This window comes from Rattus norvegicus, chromosome 5 (genome assembly GCF_036323735.1).
Source record: "Rattus norvegicus strain BN/NHsdMcwi chromosome 5, GRCr8, whole genome shotgun sequence".
NCBI classification, from domain to species: domain Eukaryota; kingdom Metazoa; phylum Chordata; class Mammalia; order Rodentia; family Muridae; genus Rattus; species Rattus norvegicus.
The window spans coordinates 92,882,782-92,899,140 of NC_086023.1; the positions used below are offsets into that span (position 1 = coordinate 92,882,782).

At 39.2% G+C, this 16,359-nt stretch overlaps 1 protein-coding gene across 4 annotated transcripts in view; it reads left to right on the plus strand.

Annotated features, from left to right (window-relative positions):
* The window catches only part of Frmd3 (FERM domain containing 3), a 266,338-nt gene that overhangs the window by 71,793 nt on the left and 178,186 nt on the right, over positions 1 to 16,359 (plus strand). For all 4 annotated transcript variants that reach the window (NM_001415820.1, NM_001415819.1, XM_039109494.2 and 1 more), the window contains 1 exon segment: positions 8,857 to 8,899. In NM_001415820.1, coding sequence (NP_001402749.1) covers positions 8,857 to 8,899 — 43 coding nt within the window.

The following is a 16,359-nucleotide window of genomic DNA, read 5'->3' on the forward strand; positions in this document are numbered from 1 at the left end:
TTTGATGACAGTTGAAAGTATTCATCAGCCATCTTGGACGACACTCAGTAGTTTGGGATCCCAATGAATCCTGACCATTTAGAGCAAGGGACTTTTAAGGGCAAAATCGCATCCTGGTATCTCAGATTGCAGCTGCATGGGGAGGTTTTGAGGATGCAAGCAGTTTAACTGAATTAAGTTATTAGGAACATCTTGACCCCAGATTCCTAGAATAGAGTTAGTTTTCCACAGGATTCTTCATCAAGAAGATCAAATTCCAGCTAAACTTAAGTGGTCTCAGCAAGAATACAAGAGAGAGGAACCCTGCACTGAAACAAAAGAGTTAAAAATGTTAAACCTTGGCAAAATTTCTCTACATTTTTCTTTCTATTTTATTGTGGGCAGGTGACCATAAAAGGGACTTTCCTGAACTCAAGATGTTCTCATAGAAACACAACTCTCTCCACAAAAGGGCTAAGATATACTTTATTCAAAAACAAACTATGTATGACCATGACCCAAGAACAGCAGCAGAACAGTTTGATTATTTATAGTATCAGAACAAAGTAGTCATAAATCAAAACACTTTTCAGCACATTAATGGAAACATCAGAAAGACTGGGTTACAGAAAAACAGGGAGTACTCTGCTACAGTCTTTAGATGTTTAGTCCTTTGACTGGTGAAAAATACTGCTTAGCTAAGCTAATGTATTATAAAGCTTTTTACCTGTTAGTCACCAGATGTTAGATCCAACAATGAAATGGGAATATCCATTTAGAAGGTGAAAGATGGCCCTAGATAAATTTTAGTTAAGTTCTGGGCATACTGTCTTATTCATTAAAGTTCTATCCACCTAATCAGCCTTATAGAAGATTTCAAATTGAAGGTATAACTTTCTTTTCTGAGTCGTTCATTCACATGTACACTATTGATGCAAAACCAACAGTTTTCATCTTAAAGAAAATAATGAATAGTTTGTTCTGGAAAGATTTTGAGTTATGATGGCCTATGAACACATATTTGTGTTATCCCAAATTTCAGTTGCAAAGTGGAAGCAGTTATAGATTTATAGAACATAGGTCAAATCAAGTCAAGCTTAAAATTATTAGATTGGAATTGAAGTAACATGAAGATAAAAGGAAGAAGACAGGCATCTCCAGAAGCACAGTTGCTCTTTGATTCAGAACAACTGAAAGACCTGAGTAACTCTGCAGAAGTAGAGAATGTGGGCATGTGATGATGGGGGGAGGTTTAAATATTTTAGGGCAGAAAGGGGGCTGTAGATTGGGAATAGACTGAGATGACTGGGAAGGAAAGGAGAGCACAGCTCCAACCTCAACAGAAACAGACTGGCTTTTCATTGGAACAGTGAAGGACAGCAATCTCTCTGTAGGAATAGATCTTGAGCCCTCAGGGTAACTTTGGGCAGGTTTATGTCAGGGAATTGAGGGTTGGGAAGTTTCAGGTGTTGAGTCTGGGTTGTTTGCAGATGTTTCTGAGAATATATAGGGCTGCAGGGTTCCAGTAGGTTCTAAGCAAGTAGAATATCCCTGACAAGTCTTGAGGGAGCAGAGCTAAATACTTCTGGGTCAAAGTATGTTTATTCCAAACATATCCCAAATCTAAAGGAAGAAGAAGTAGGACTGAAGAAGGTTCAAGACAGGAAATTTTATAAAAAGGTCTTCATTTGGAAATGGGGTTTTTGTTTGAGAGATATTTCCAGCTGAGTGGCAGCAACAATCATCTGTTCAAGGGTGGAGGGGTCGAGGTGATCCAGAGAGGTGGTCATCATGTTGGATAATATTGACATGCTTCTGGCCTGACAGACTCTTTGACCCTCTGGGTGACAAACATTTGTAATGTTTGTTGGAAGAACTTGGTGAAGTAACCAAGAAGGTAGGACCAAATAGTGAAATTAGCAATATCATAGCTATTGGGTTCCTGGGTGATCTAAGGGTTTCTCTGTATAACAGCCCTGGAGCCTTGGAGCTCACTCTTTTGACCAGGCTGGCCTTGAACTCACAGAGATCTGAATGCACCTGCAGTCTGAGTGAAGACTTGTGCCACCACTGCCCAGCTGGATTTTTTTCTTTAGTCAGATCTAGTTCTCTTTAATTTTTCCATAGCAGCCACAGAATTTAGTTGCTCCTGATGGATGTTAAGCTGATCTGAAGTTTCTTTAGATTTTCTGATAGCTCATGTGACAGAGATGTTATCTGATAGAGGGAAGGCTTCTGGGAAGATGATTTGGTTGTGAGTCCAGAAAAATAAATATCCAGAAGTCAGAGAGAATTGCATGGCCCATTAGTCTTCTTTTTGACATTACCAGATTTTTTTTAGAGGTTTTGGGACACAGATGTCTCTTAATTCCTTATACTTGACAAAGAGACCATGTAGAAAAAGCAACAGTTGAAGTGCTTCAGAGGAGTTACAGTAATAAAACTTAACAGATGGTAAAGATTGACAACATAAGACAACTGTCTGATGATATGTATTCTTGAAGCGTGTCAGAACATAAGACAACAATCTGATTATCTGTATTCTTGAAGTGTGTTATGTGAGAGAGATAGTATCTGTAACATATGAAAGGTAAGATTGCTACAACTACTACAATTTCTACTGCAGTCATAGTTAAGAAAATAGTTATGGAACAATGACAAGCAACCAGAGCTTCCAGGGACTAAGCCACTACCCAAAGACTATGCATGGACTGACCCTGGACTCTGACCTCATAGGTAGCAATGAATAGCCTAGTAAGATCACCAGTGGAAGGGGAAGCCCTTGGTCCTGCCAAGACTGAACCCCCAGTGAACGTGATTGTTGGGGGCAGGGTGGTAATGGGGGGAGGATGGGGAGGGGAACACCCATAAAGAAGAGGAGGGGGAGGGGTTAGGGGGATGTTGGCCCAGAAACCGGGAAAGGGAATAACATTCAAAATGTAAATAAGAAATACTCAAGTTAATAAAAAAAATAAAAGAAAACAAAAGAAAAAATAGTTATGGCATATATATATTCAGAAGGTGGACTCTTTAGCAACAATTGAATGATTGAATGTCCAAATCACGTTTTATATGATTACATATAGCATCTGAAGATTACAGTCCTTCGGATTGCTAAAGAAACCTACGTATCATTGTAATCTTGGTTATACGTTCCTGAAAGGGGTTTAATACCATGCAGCCAGGCAAAATTATTTTTTGTTTCTGTAATGTTAAGAGCAATTGAGGATCCAGTCCTGAGGAGTCACTTGGGATTGTGAGGAAAGTCTGAATCGTTGAGCCTTTTTTTCACCAGTTGTTCATCTACGTGAGAATAAATCAAAGCCTTTGCTGAGCCTGGCTATAGCTTCCTCTAGAAGCAGAGAGGAAATATTTCTCATGTGTTGATCCACCTTTTTGTAGAGTAGATACTGATTAGAATTTATTGAATGGATTCTTCATGACCTCACTAGATAACAGACTGAACATGACTAAAAATGGACCACATTCCTCTGGGACCTCATTGATCTTAGAGGTGGAAATATTCTCCCTTGTTATTCTTTTTACCACATTAGACTAGCCTTTAAGTATGGATAATAAACACCCAGAAAGTCAAATACAGCAATCTAGTACTTATAACTTCTGCTTAATATTTTAATAAGTGAATATGTCTAAATAAACTTTAATTGACTCAACATACATTTCAGCTAGTTTTTTGCAATTGTTGATCTTAGATCTAAGAAACTTTAAATATATATACATATATATATATATTGCTGAATTGTTTTCATAATATTGTAAGACATAATAGCATTAACAAATGAATTACTGTCTGTTGTGAGAATTTTCTCCCTAAGGAATGGGGAAACTAGAAAATGTCTATTCTCTCTTTATAAGGTCCCAATGATAAACTGAAGTTTAATTTTAACAAAGTTCACCCTGGAAAACCAGTGAGTTTCTTGAACTTGCTTACAAGGAGTTGGTAAGGAGTTACTGGTAGCAGTATGGGTGTCTCTGAAACAGACTGAAAACTCTTTACTTTGTATGTACAAGGACATTTTATAGTCACTTAGACAGCTGTCACTTCTTCTTATTTTAGTCTTTTGTCCATATAAAACTGACTGAGATGGACTATTAAGCTCCCTTTTGTGGAAGAATATTAACATTTAACATCATCTTATATCAGCATAAATGAAGGTATGAAGGTGATATTATATACCTCAAGAAAAGACAGAAGCTCTGTACTAGATCTTTGATGAAGACATTTGTCAGAATCAGAATTGAAATAAGGATCAAGGAGATAAAATTTTGACTAGAATACTATAATTATGTATGTCTTGCCCTGAAACTCCAAACATTGAGAGAGTGCTCTAACTCACTTGCATTTGGCTTTGCAAATGCAAAATTTTTCTCCTACAGATTTGACTCGTCCAGCCTAGACATGAGGGTCTGTGCCTAGACTTATTGTATCTTGTTATGTCATGTTTCTTTTATATCACTTAGAAGACTGCTCTTTTCTGAATGGAAGCAGAGGAGGAATGGACCTGGGGAAAGAGGAGGTGTGGTGGAAGAAACTGAAAGGAGTGAAGGAAGGAGAAACTGTGATCAGGATTAATGTATGAGAGAAGAATAAATAATTTTTTAAATTTATACCCTCATCATAATTATTCAAAAGAAAGATTTGGGACCATATTCATAAGTTAATTTTGTGCTAAGTTATTTTTATCATTTTTCTCATCATTATTATTAATATTAATATTATTATATTATTAATTTTGGTTTGACAATGAAAAGAAAATAAACTGGAGCCAAGTTAACTTTAGTTTACATGAACAGTTATTTATAAATCAATTTGTGCTAAGTATATGATGTGAAAGAACAAACCATAATTATATGTGGATACTCAATATATATAAAATCACATTTTAGACATGTGTTAGTAAACCAATATATGAACATTATTTTGTTAATTCCAATTTTATCTTTTCAATCTTCATGTGAAAGGGAAGCTTGACACAGATATCTTTGACAAACACATTGTTAGATTGGTCAGAAGCAAAAATAAACATGTGAGCAACAAAGGAGAACTGGGTATAGGGGACTCTTACCTCAGAGTATAATGGGTCTGGAGACCCCAGGCAGAAATAACAGGCATTAACACCCAGCACAGCCTATTGTAGTGGCTCTTCACTGACAGCATCTTGTCCTTGTTAGGATTTATGAATGTTTATTTCTTGGGCTGGCTCATTTCCCTTTCTGGGTCACAGACTTAAAGAACCAGTCTGACCCAGGGCAGAGATTTGAAGGCCAGTCTAAGAAAAACATGCTTTGAGTCTGAAGTAGGAGGGCCAGTCCCTTAATCAAGGGCCAGGTTCTCAGATTAAATAGCATAAGAAAATTTGACAGTAAAGCTACTCTACTTTGATAGGGAGGAGCCCAATAGCCAGATTAGCATCTGAGAAAGAATTTGGGGAATTAGGTTTAGAAGTTTACCCTAGTAAAACTGGAAATAGTGTAATAAAGCAAAGGGTCCAAGTAAAGACAGAAAACAGAGTTGAAAGTGGAACACTTTCCACTTACTGTCACTCTGTCGCACAAAGTTGTCTGAGTTAGTGAGACTCTGAAACTCAAAAGTACTATCCAAGTTGGGTTAAGACCTCAATACATTAACATCTCGAAGTTTGTTTTTAGAGAACCCCAAGTGTCTGAGAATGGAGATCTTGGACCTCATTATAGGCAGAATAACTGTGAGGCTTCTTTCTGGTAATAAGTTATCACCTTCAACTACATAGAAATTGACTACAAATGAGTAACTAGGGACTGGAATGGGTATTTACAGTTTTTAAAGCTTGGGAGACAAAGTCAAATGTGGAAATCTGGAAGAACTCCTGAGGTTCAAAATTCTAGTGACCTACATGTAGAAGAATGCAGATCGATCCATGCTTATCACCCTGTACAAAGCTTAAGTCCAAGTGGATCAAGGACCTCCACATCAAACCAGACACACTCAAACTAATAGAAGAAAAACTAGGGAAGCATCTGGAACACATGGGCACTGGAAAAAATTTCCTGAACAAAACACCAATGGCTTATGCTCTAAGATCAAGAATCGACAAATGGGATCTCATAAAACTGCAAAGCTTCTGTAAGGCAAAGGACACTGTGGTTAGGACAAAACGGCAACCAACAGATTGGGAAAAGATCTTTACCAATCCTACAACAGATAGAGGCCTTATATCCAAAACATACAAAGAACTCAAGAAGTTAGACCGCAGGGAGACAAACAACCCTATTAAAAAATGGGGTTCAGAGCTAAACAAAGAATTCACAGCTGAGGAATGCCGAATGGCTGAGAAACACCTAAAGAAATGTTCAACATCTTTAGTTGGAAATGCAAATCAAAACAACCCTGAGATTTCACCTCACACCAGTGAGAATGGCTAAGATCAAAAACTCAGGTGACAGCAGATGCTGGCGAGGATGTGGAGAAAGAGGAACACTCCTCCATTGTTGGTGGGATTGCAGACTAGTACAACCATTCTGGAAATCAGTCTGGAGGTTCCTCAGAAAATTGGACATTGAACTGCCTGAGGATCCAGCTATACCTCTCTTGGGCATATACCCAAAAGATGCCCCAACATATAAAAAAGACACGTACTCCAATATGTTCATAGCAGCCTTATTTATAATAGCCAGAAGCTGGAAAGAATCCAGATGCTCTTCAACAGAGGAATGGATACAGAAAATGTGGTACATCTACACAATGGAATATTACTCAGCTATCAAAAACAACGACTTTATGAAATTCGTAGGCAAATGGTTGGAACTGGGAAATATCATCCTGAGTGAGCCAACCCCAATCACAGAAAGACATACATGGTATGCACTCATTGATAAGTGGCTATTAGCCCAAATGCTTGAATTACCCTAGATGCCTAGAACAAATGAAACTCAAGACAGATGATCAAAATGTGAATGCTTCACTCCTTCTTTAAAAGGGGAACAAGAATACCCTTGGCAGGGAAGGGAGAGGCAAAGATTAAAACAGAGACTGAAGGAACACCCATTCAGAGCCTGCCCCACATGTGGCCCATACATATACAGCCACCCAATTAGACAAGATGGATGAAGCAAAGAAGTGCAGACCAACAGGAGCCGGATGTAGATCGCTCCTGAGAGACACAGCCACAATACAGCAAATACAGAGGTGAATGCCAGCAGCAAACCACTGAACTGAGAATAGGACCCCCGTTGAAGGAATCAGAGAAAGAACTGGAAGAGCTTGAAGGGGCTCGAGACCCCATATGTACAACAATGCCAAGCAACCAGAGCTTCCAGGGACTAAGCCACTACCTAAAGACTAAACATAGACTGACCCTGGACTCTGACCTCATAGGTAGCAATGAATATCCTAGTAAGAGCACCAGTGGAAGGGGAAGCCCTGGGTCCTGCTAAGACTGAACCCCCAGTGAACTAGACTGTTGGGGGGAGGGCGGCAATGGGGGGAGGGTTGGGAGGGGAACACCCATAAGGAAGGGGAGGGGGGGAGGGGGATGTTTGCCCAGAAACCGGGAAAGGGAATAACACTCTAAATGTATATAAGAAATACTCAATTTAATAAAAAAAAAAAAAAGGAAAAAAATTCTAGTGACCTGGCAAGCAAAACCAGAAGACCACATGAACCCAGATCTGGTGACTGTCCAGAGCAACCTTATATTGAATCTGAAATTTACCTTGTTGTTTGCATGTGGAATGGATTCAGTGTTGTCAAATGATAAAAAGCTTCTACTCTGGAGGTCAGAGGGATGACAGAATTAGATCAATAGTGGAAAGGAAGAAAAGGAGCCAAAAACCAAGTATAACCCTTGAATCAATAAAATCTCCCAAACAGGGAAATTATTACAGCATTGGAATTTATACTGCTCCTACAGGGGAAGGTCAAAGGAGTTGTTCCATTGGCATTTTAGCCCATAGTGAATTTGGAGTGCTGTGGAGATGGGGGCAAGAGTTGAGAGAAAGAAAGCAGTCAACTTCAGAAAGAGCCATTGAAACCCTTATGGTTTCCCAAAGCGTTAGATTGGAATGGATTGTGACAACTGAGAAATAAATGAGAGCACAAGTCCAAACTCAACAGAAGCAGAGTGTCCTTTGACTAGAACAACAAAGGACAACAACCACTGGGCCAAAATGGAGATTCAGCATCTTTGATGCAAGCTTACATGAGAGAGTTCAGGGTATGGAATTTATAGATATTAACTGTGGGTATTTGTTGTTTTCCTGAGAACATTTAGGGGCTAGGATTTCTAGCAGTGTCCAACCAAACATAATGTCCTTGGCCAGGGTTTGGGGAGTAGAGCATAACATCTCTGGGTCAATTTATCCCAATATGCAGTTTCAACGTTGTAGGCAGCAAGGTGTGGTTAGAATATTGAACTGTTGAACTCAACAGAAACTTCTACAGAAGTTATCAGTCAAGTTTTCCTGTCCAGTTTCTTGGTCAACCTGAGGCTTTTTGGTGATTGACATCTCACAAACACATCCGTGGAAATACAAGAAAGTCAAGAACAACAAGGTGGGGAAAGCTTTTCTATAGGCCCAAGATATAAGATAGCATTTTTAGCTTTTGAATTGGAGAAAGCTAGTTATCTACTAAGTTAATAAATTCTAAAAGATTTGTATTACACACTAGATGTTAGCTCAGACACAGAGGTGGGCAAGAAATGGCTGTTTTGGAGGACTAGAACTAGCCTAATATAAAGTAATTAGCCTCTGAACTTACAATATTCCAGTCTCCCCACAGATTTGCAATTCGAATCAATCAGTCTCTGCAGACAGCTTTACTTCAGGAGTTTCCATTCACAACAACAATCTCTGTTCTGTTTTTCATTTTCTCCCTAGCACTGGCTTGAGCCTAACAAGTCCATCTTCAAGCAAATGAAATGTAAGTATCAAGCTATGGTTTTACTTCTGCTACAAAAATATTCAAAAATAAATTGTGTTTCCTAACAAAGCTGTATATCTCTGAAGATAAGGATAGTCAGAGGTATATGGATGAATGGCAGCTTATTCCTTGAAGAACTATCAATCTTCTCCCCTCTTTCTCTGACCTTTGATCCCATACATTCATAAATTCAACTGTCTATAGTACTTCTCTCTATCTTCCCTGCTTGCTTTCATATTTCTTGTTGGAATAAGAGTGTGGTTAAATGTCTGTTAACCATAATACTTGCCTCTGGGTTGTAGGGATTGGTAGTAAAGTTTAAGGAGTTGTATGTAGCCTCAAGTGGAGATGTGAGAAGTGGGTATATTTGGAAACTGAAACTACACTAACAACTTCACTGGATAGTATTATTTTTTCCCCAACTCAACAAAAAAAAAAGTAAAAATGTTTTCTTTCTGGAAATTACCTTAAAACTCTGATGTTGTGAACATAACTCCTTTATAGAATATTTGTCACTCACTATAGCACTATGAGGAAGGTATTGAGTTTTATTCTTAAGGGACATGATTCTTTGTCTAAGTCACCTCTTCCAGAATGAATCCAACACACACACACACACACACACACACACACACACACACACACACACAAACACACGCACACAAACACACTCTGCTTCCTCAGAAAACCATAGCCTGCTATTAAAATCTACTCCACTCTGTGCTGGTTGTTTTTTATTGTTGTTGTTGCTGATTGTTGTTTTTGTTGTTTTTCAAATTAACACAAGCTAGGATCATCCAGAAAGGTGGAATTGCAAATGAGGAAAATGCCTCGATCAGACTGGGCTATAACAAAATCTGTGGGAGATATTTTTGTGTTGTTGTTGTTGAATGTGATAAGGGAAAAACCAGCTGGCTGTGTGGGGTGCCACCCTCAACAGGTGGTCCTAATGTGTATAAGAAATCAAACCAGCCAAATTATAGAGATCAAGACAGTAAGTAGAGTACTTCCATGGCCACTACTTTAGTTTCTACCTTGAGTTCTTGTCCTGACTTCCCTTCAAGAAAGACTATAAGCTGTAAGCTGAAAGAAACTCTTTCCACCCCAAGTTGCTTTTGATCATGATCTTTTGTCATAGAAATAGAAATAAAGCAAAAAATCAGAACAAGAATCACATAATAAAGCTTGGACGATTTAGCCATGTTGTGTTTTGTAAGATTGCGAAATTTGTTTAGAAATCTGAGGCCCTGAGAGCTTAATAGATTGCTGTGGGAACTTAGAAGATAATGCTGAGAGTAATGCACACGAAGGGAGACCTGGTTTGTGAAGTTTCAGGGGAAATTTTGAGAGTCTCTTAAAGACTCTACTAACACTATTCATGTGATATTTTGAATGAAGAACCTGTGATTTCCAGGTTAACAATGGCTAGAGAATCACTTGTGTTTACAAAAAGGGTAGGACCACTGATGTGATATATTTGTTTTACTGGGATATAGGAGGCTGCTTAGAGCGAACTGAAAATTAGCTGTGATTAAGAAGAAATCAACAACATTGAGATGAAATCTAAAATTTGTCCTCAGGGTCAGCACACAGACTTTTATGTTCTAGATGGTGCAAAGGATGCATTTCACACTGGCAGATGATCTTGGTAAGGTGTGAGAGTCTCCTTTATGTTACTGATTTTGGTGGTATGAGAATTGTCACACTGAGGGAAAACATGGAGAGCAGTTGTGACATGGTAACTGGAGAGGCCATTGGTGAAGGTACAGCTATAGGTTCAGTAGAGATCTCATGCTTGAAAGAATCATGGAGAGAAGCTGAGGCATGGTGCTATGAGAGAGACCAAAAACGGTCACGGTAAAGGTAGACCCTGGTTGCCATGGAAACCCCAGTATTGAAAACATAGAGACAAATGGAGACTTGGAACCACAGGTTCATTGAAAATTAAAAAACATAACTAATTTATTAGTGAAGTTTTATATAAATAAACCCTGTCAATATTTTATCTTCTGTCCTAGCACCTATAATAAATCATTAGTTACCTTTTTCTGGCCTTTGGTTAACAATTTTAGAACCTCTTGAAATGTGCTCTGAGTAATAGAATGTGATTATTATCTAGAAGCAATTAACTGGTCACACATGGTTGACTGAAAGAGTTCTCATTGCATTTTTGACTATCAGAAAAGGACCTAATAGCACTATAAAAGAGCTTAATAAATATTGATTTAATTTTAGGAATTCTTAAAGGATCATCATAAAGAATTAAGAAGATATCTATATCTATAGCATCACTACAAGACTAGTATCTTAGCAGATCTGTATACTATATTAGTAATATATAATATATATGTAATATAATATGTAGATCACTACTGAGTGCTATCTACTTTTCTCTTAGAAGCACATTAATTGTATCCCATAACTTTGAGTATATTATGTATTCATTTTCATTGGATTCTAGAAATTCTTTAACTTCTTTCCCTATTTTTACTTTGACTCATTTTTCACTGAATAGAGTTGTTCAGTTTCCATAAGTTTATTATAAGCACTCTATTGTTTGTTATTCATGTGTCCACCTTTTTTCCCATTTTTATTCAATTGGCTATTTCTTATTTACAGTTCAAATGTTATTCCCTTTCCCAGTTTCTTGTCCAACAGAACCCTAACCCCTCCACCTCCACTTCTATATCAACCCCCTTCTATCCCCAACAATCCCCCCATCGCGGTAGCCCCACAACAACCCGCTACATTGGCAGGACCAAGAACTCCCCTTCCAGTGGTACCCCAACAAGGATATTCACTGCTACCTATGCAGTTGGAGCTCAAGGTCAGTCCATGTATAGTCTTTGGGTAGTGGTTTAGTCCCTGGGAGCTCTGGTTGGTTGACATTGTTGTGCTTATGGGGTCACAGCCCCTTCAGCACTTTTAATCCTTCTAATTTCCAACAATGGGGACCTGTTCTCAGTTCACTGATTTGCTGCTAGCATTGACCTCTGTATTGGATATGCTCTGGGTATGTCTCTCAGGAGACAAATATATCCGGTACTTGTCAGCATGCACTTCTTAGCTTAATCCATCTTATCTAGTTTTGCTGGTTGTATATATATGGGCCATGTGTGGAGCAGGCTGTGAATGGCCGTTCCTTCAGTCTGCTCTAAACTTTGCCTCCCTACCTCCTGTTATGAATATCTTTATTCCTCTTTTAAAGGAGTGAAGCATCCGCATTTTGGTCATCCATCTTGAGGTTCATGTGGTCTGTGCGTCTTGGGTAATTCAAGCATTTGGGCTTAATATCTACTTAAAATGACTGTAGGCCATGTGTGTTTTTCTGAGATTGAGTTTTCTCACTCAGGATGATATTTTCTAGTCCATTCCATTGCCTATGAATTTCATGAAGTCATTATTTTTGATAGCTGAGTAATATTCCATTTTGTAGCTATTCCACATTTTTTTTAGTTCATTCCTGTGTTGAAGGACATCTGGGTTCTTTCCAGCTTCTGGCTATTATAAATAAGGCTGCTATGTATATAGTGGAGCATATGTCTTTGTTGTATGTTGGGGCATCTTTTGGGTGTATGCCCAAGAGAGGTATAGCTGGGTCCTCAGGTAGTTCAATGTCCAATTTTCTAGGGATCCTCCAGACTGATTTCCAGAGAAATTGTACCAATTTGCAATCCCACCAACAATGTACATATTCCTCTTTCTCCACATCCTCCCCAGCGTCTGTTGTCACCTGAGTTTTTGATCTTAGCCATTCTGACTGGTGTGAGGTGGAATCTCAGGGTTGTTTTGATGTGCATTTCCCTGATGACTAAGGATGTTGAACATTTCTTTAGGTGCTTCTCAGCCATTCAGTATACCTCAGCTGTGAATTCTTTGTTTAGCTCTGTACCCCATTTTTAATAGGATTGGCTCTCTGGAGTCTAACATCTTGAGTTATTTTTATATTTTGGATATTAGCCCATTATCAGATGTAGGATTGGTAAAGATCTTTTGCCAATCTATTGGCTGCCATTTTGTCCTAATGACAGTGTCCTTTGCCTTACAGAAGCTTTGTACTTTTATGAGATCCCATTTGTCGATTCTTGATCTTAGAGTATAAGGTGTTCTGTTCAGGAAATTTTCCCCAGTATTCCGCACTCTTCCCCACTTTTTCTTCTAGTTTGAGTGGATCTGGTTTGATGTGGAGGTCCTTGATCCATGTGGACTTAAGCTTTGTACAGAGTGATAAGAATAGTTCGATTTACATTCTTCTACATGCTGACATCCAGTTGAACCAGCATCATTTGTTGAAAATGCTATCTTTTTTCCAGAAGGTTTTGGCTTCTTTCTCAAAAATCAAGTGACCACAGCTGTGTGGGTTCATTTATGGGTCTTCAATTCTATTCCACTCGTCGATCTGCTTGTCTTGGTACCATTACCATACAGTTTTTATCATTATTGCTCTGTAATACTGCTTGAGGTCAGGGATGGTGATTCCCCCAGAAGTCCTTTAATTGTTGAGAATAGTTTTTGCTATCCTGGGTTTTTTGTTATTCCAGATGAATTTGCGAATTGTTCTTTCTAGCTCAATGAAGAATTGGATTGAAATTTTGATGGGGATTGCATTCAATCCGTAGATTGCTTTTGGCAAAATGGCCATCTTTACTATATTAATCCTGGCAATCCATGAGCATAGAAGATCTTTCCATCTCCTGAGATCTTTCTCAATTTCTTTCTTCCGAGATTTGAAGTTCTTGTCATACAGAGATATTTCACTTGCTGGGTTAAAGTCACACCAAGGAATTTTATGTTATTTGGGACTATTGTGAAGGGTGTCATTTTCTTAATTTCTTTCTCAGCCTGTTTGAGTAGAGGAAGTCTACTGATTAGTTTGAGTTAACTTTATACTGGGACACTTTGCTGAAGTTGTTTATCAGGTTAAGTAGTTCTCTGGTGGAGCTTTTGGGGTCGCTTAAGTACACTATCATATCATCTGCAAATAGTGAGATTTTGATTTCTTCCCTTCCAATTTGTATCCCTTTGACCTCCTTTTGCTGTTTGATTGCTCTGACTAGGACTTCGAGTACTATATTGAATAAGTAGGGAGAGAGTAGGCAGCCTTGTCTAGTCCCTGATTTTAGTGGGATTGCTTCAAGTTTCTCTCCATTTAGTTTGATGTTAGCTACTGGTGTGCTGTATATTGCTTTTACTATGTTTAGATATAGGCCTTGAATTCCTGATGTTTCCAGGACATTAGTCATGAAGGGGTGTTCAATTTTGTCAACTGCTTTCTCAGCATCTAATGAAATGACCAAGTGGTTCTTATTTTTTAGTTTGATCATATAATAGATTACATTCATGGATTTTTATATCTTAAACCATCCCTTCATCCCTGGGATGAAGCCTACTTGATCATGATGGATGATCATTTTGATGTGTTCTTGGATTCGGTTTGCAAGAACTTCATTGAGTATTTTTACGTCAATATTCATAAGGGAATTTGGTCTGAAGTTCTCTTTCTTTGTTGGGTCTTTGTGTGGTTTGGGTATAAGAGTAATTGTGGAGACCCCGTGGGAGAGACCTCACCGCCTGGTCAGGTGGGCACTCCTGAGGCTGCAGAGCAGAAGAGACCACCAACACTGCCCAAACCTTCCCACATCCCTGGCCCAAGAGGAAACTGTATAAGGCCTCTGGGATCCCGTGGGGGAGGGCCCAGGAGCGGCAGGACCCCTGCCTGAGACACCACCGGAATCTGAAGGAAACAGAACGAATAAACAGTTCTCTGCACCCAAATCCCATGGGAGGGAGAGCTAAACCTTCAGAGAGGCAGACAAGCCTGGGAAACCAGAAGAAACTGCTCTCTGTACATACATCTCGGACGGCAGAGGAAAACACCAAAGGCCATCTGGAACCCTGGTGCACTGAAGCTCCCGGAAGGGGCGGCACAGGTCTTCCTGGATGCTGCCGCCACAGAGAGCCCGTGGGCAGCACCACACGAGCAAACTTGAGCCTCGGCACCACAGGTAAGACCAACTTTTCTGCTGCAAGAAAGCTGCCTGGTGAACTCAAGACACAGGCCCACAGGAACAGCTGAAGACCTGTAGAGAGGAAAAACTACACGCCCAAAAGCAGAACACTCTGTCCCCATAACTGACTGAAAGAGAGGAAAAGAGGTCTACAGCACTCCTGACACACAGGCTTATAGGACAGTCTAGCCACTGTCAGAAATAGCAGAACAAAGTAACACTAGAGATAATCTGATGGCGAGAGGCAAGCACAGGAACCCAAGCAACAGAAACCAAGACTACATGGCATCAACGGAGCCCAATTCTCCCACCAAAAAAACATGGAATATCCAAACACACCAGAAAAGCAAGATCTAGTTTCAAAATCATATTTGATCATGATGCTGGAGGACTTCAAGAAAGAAGTGAAGAACTCCCTTAGGGAAACACAGGAAAACATTAATTAACAAGTAGAGGCCTACAGAGAGGAATCGCAAAAATCCCTGAAAGAATCGCAAAAATCCCTGAAAGAATTCCAGGAAAACACAATCAAACAGTTGAAGGAATTAAAAATGGAAATAGAAGCAATCAAGAAAAAACACATGGAAACAACCCTGGATAAAAAAACCAAAAGAAGAGACAAGGAGTTGTAGATACAAGCCTCACCAACAGAATACAAGAGATGGAAGAGAGAATCTCAGGAGCAGAAGATTCCATAGAAATCATTGACTCAACTGTCAAAGATAATGTAAAGCAGAAAAAGCTACTGCTCCAAAACATACAGGAAATCCAGGACTCAATAGGAAGATCAAACCTAAGGATAATAGGTATAGAAGACACTGAAGACTCCCAGCTCAAAGGACCAGTAAATATCTTCAACAAAATCATAGAAGAAAACTTCCCTAACCTTAAAAAAAGAGATACCCATAGGCATACAAGAAGCCTACAGAACTCCAAATAGACTTGACCAGGAAAGACACACCTCCCGTCACATAATAGTCAAAACACCAAACGCACAAAATAAAGAAAGAATATTAAAAGCAGTAAGGGTTCATTTCTGGGTCTTATATCCAAAATATACAAAGAACTCAAGAAGTTAGACCGCAGGGAAACAAATAACCCTATTAAAAAATGGGGTTCAGAGCTAAACAAAGAATTCACAGCTGAGGAATGCCGAATGGCTGAGAAACACCTAAAGAAATGTTCAACATCTTTAGTCATAAGGGAAATGCAAATCAAAACAACCCTGAGATTTCACCTCACACCAGTGCGATTGGCTAAGATCAAAAACTCAGGGGACAACAGATGCTGGCGTGGATGTGGAGAAAGAGGAACACTCCTCCATTGTTGGTGGGATTGCAGACTGGTAAAACCATTCTGGAAATCAGTCTGGAGGTTCCTCAGAAAATTGGACATTGAACTGCCTGAGGATCCAGCTATACCTCTCTTGGGCATATACCCAAAAGATGCCTC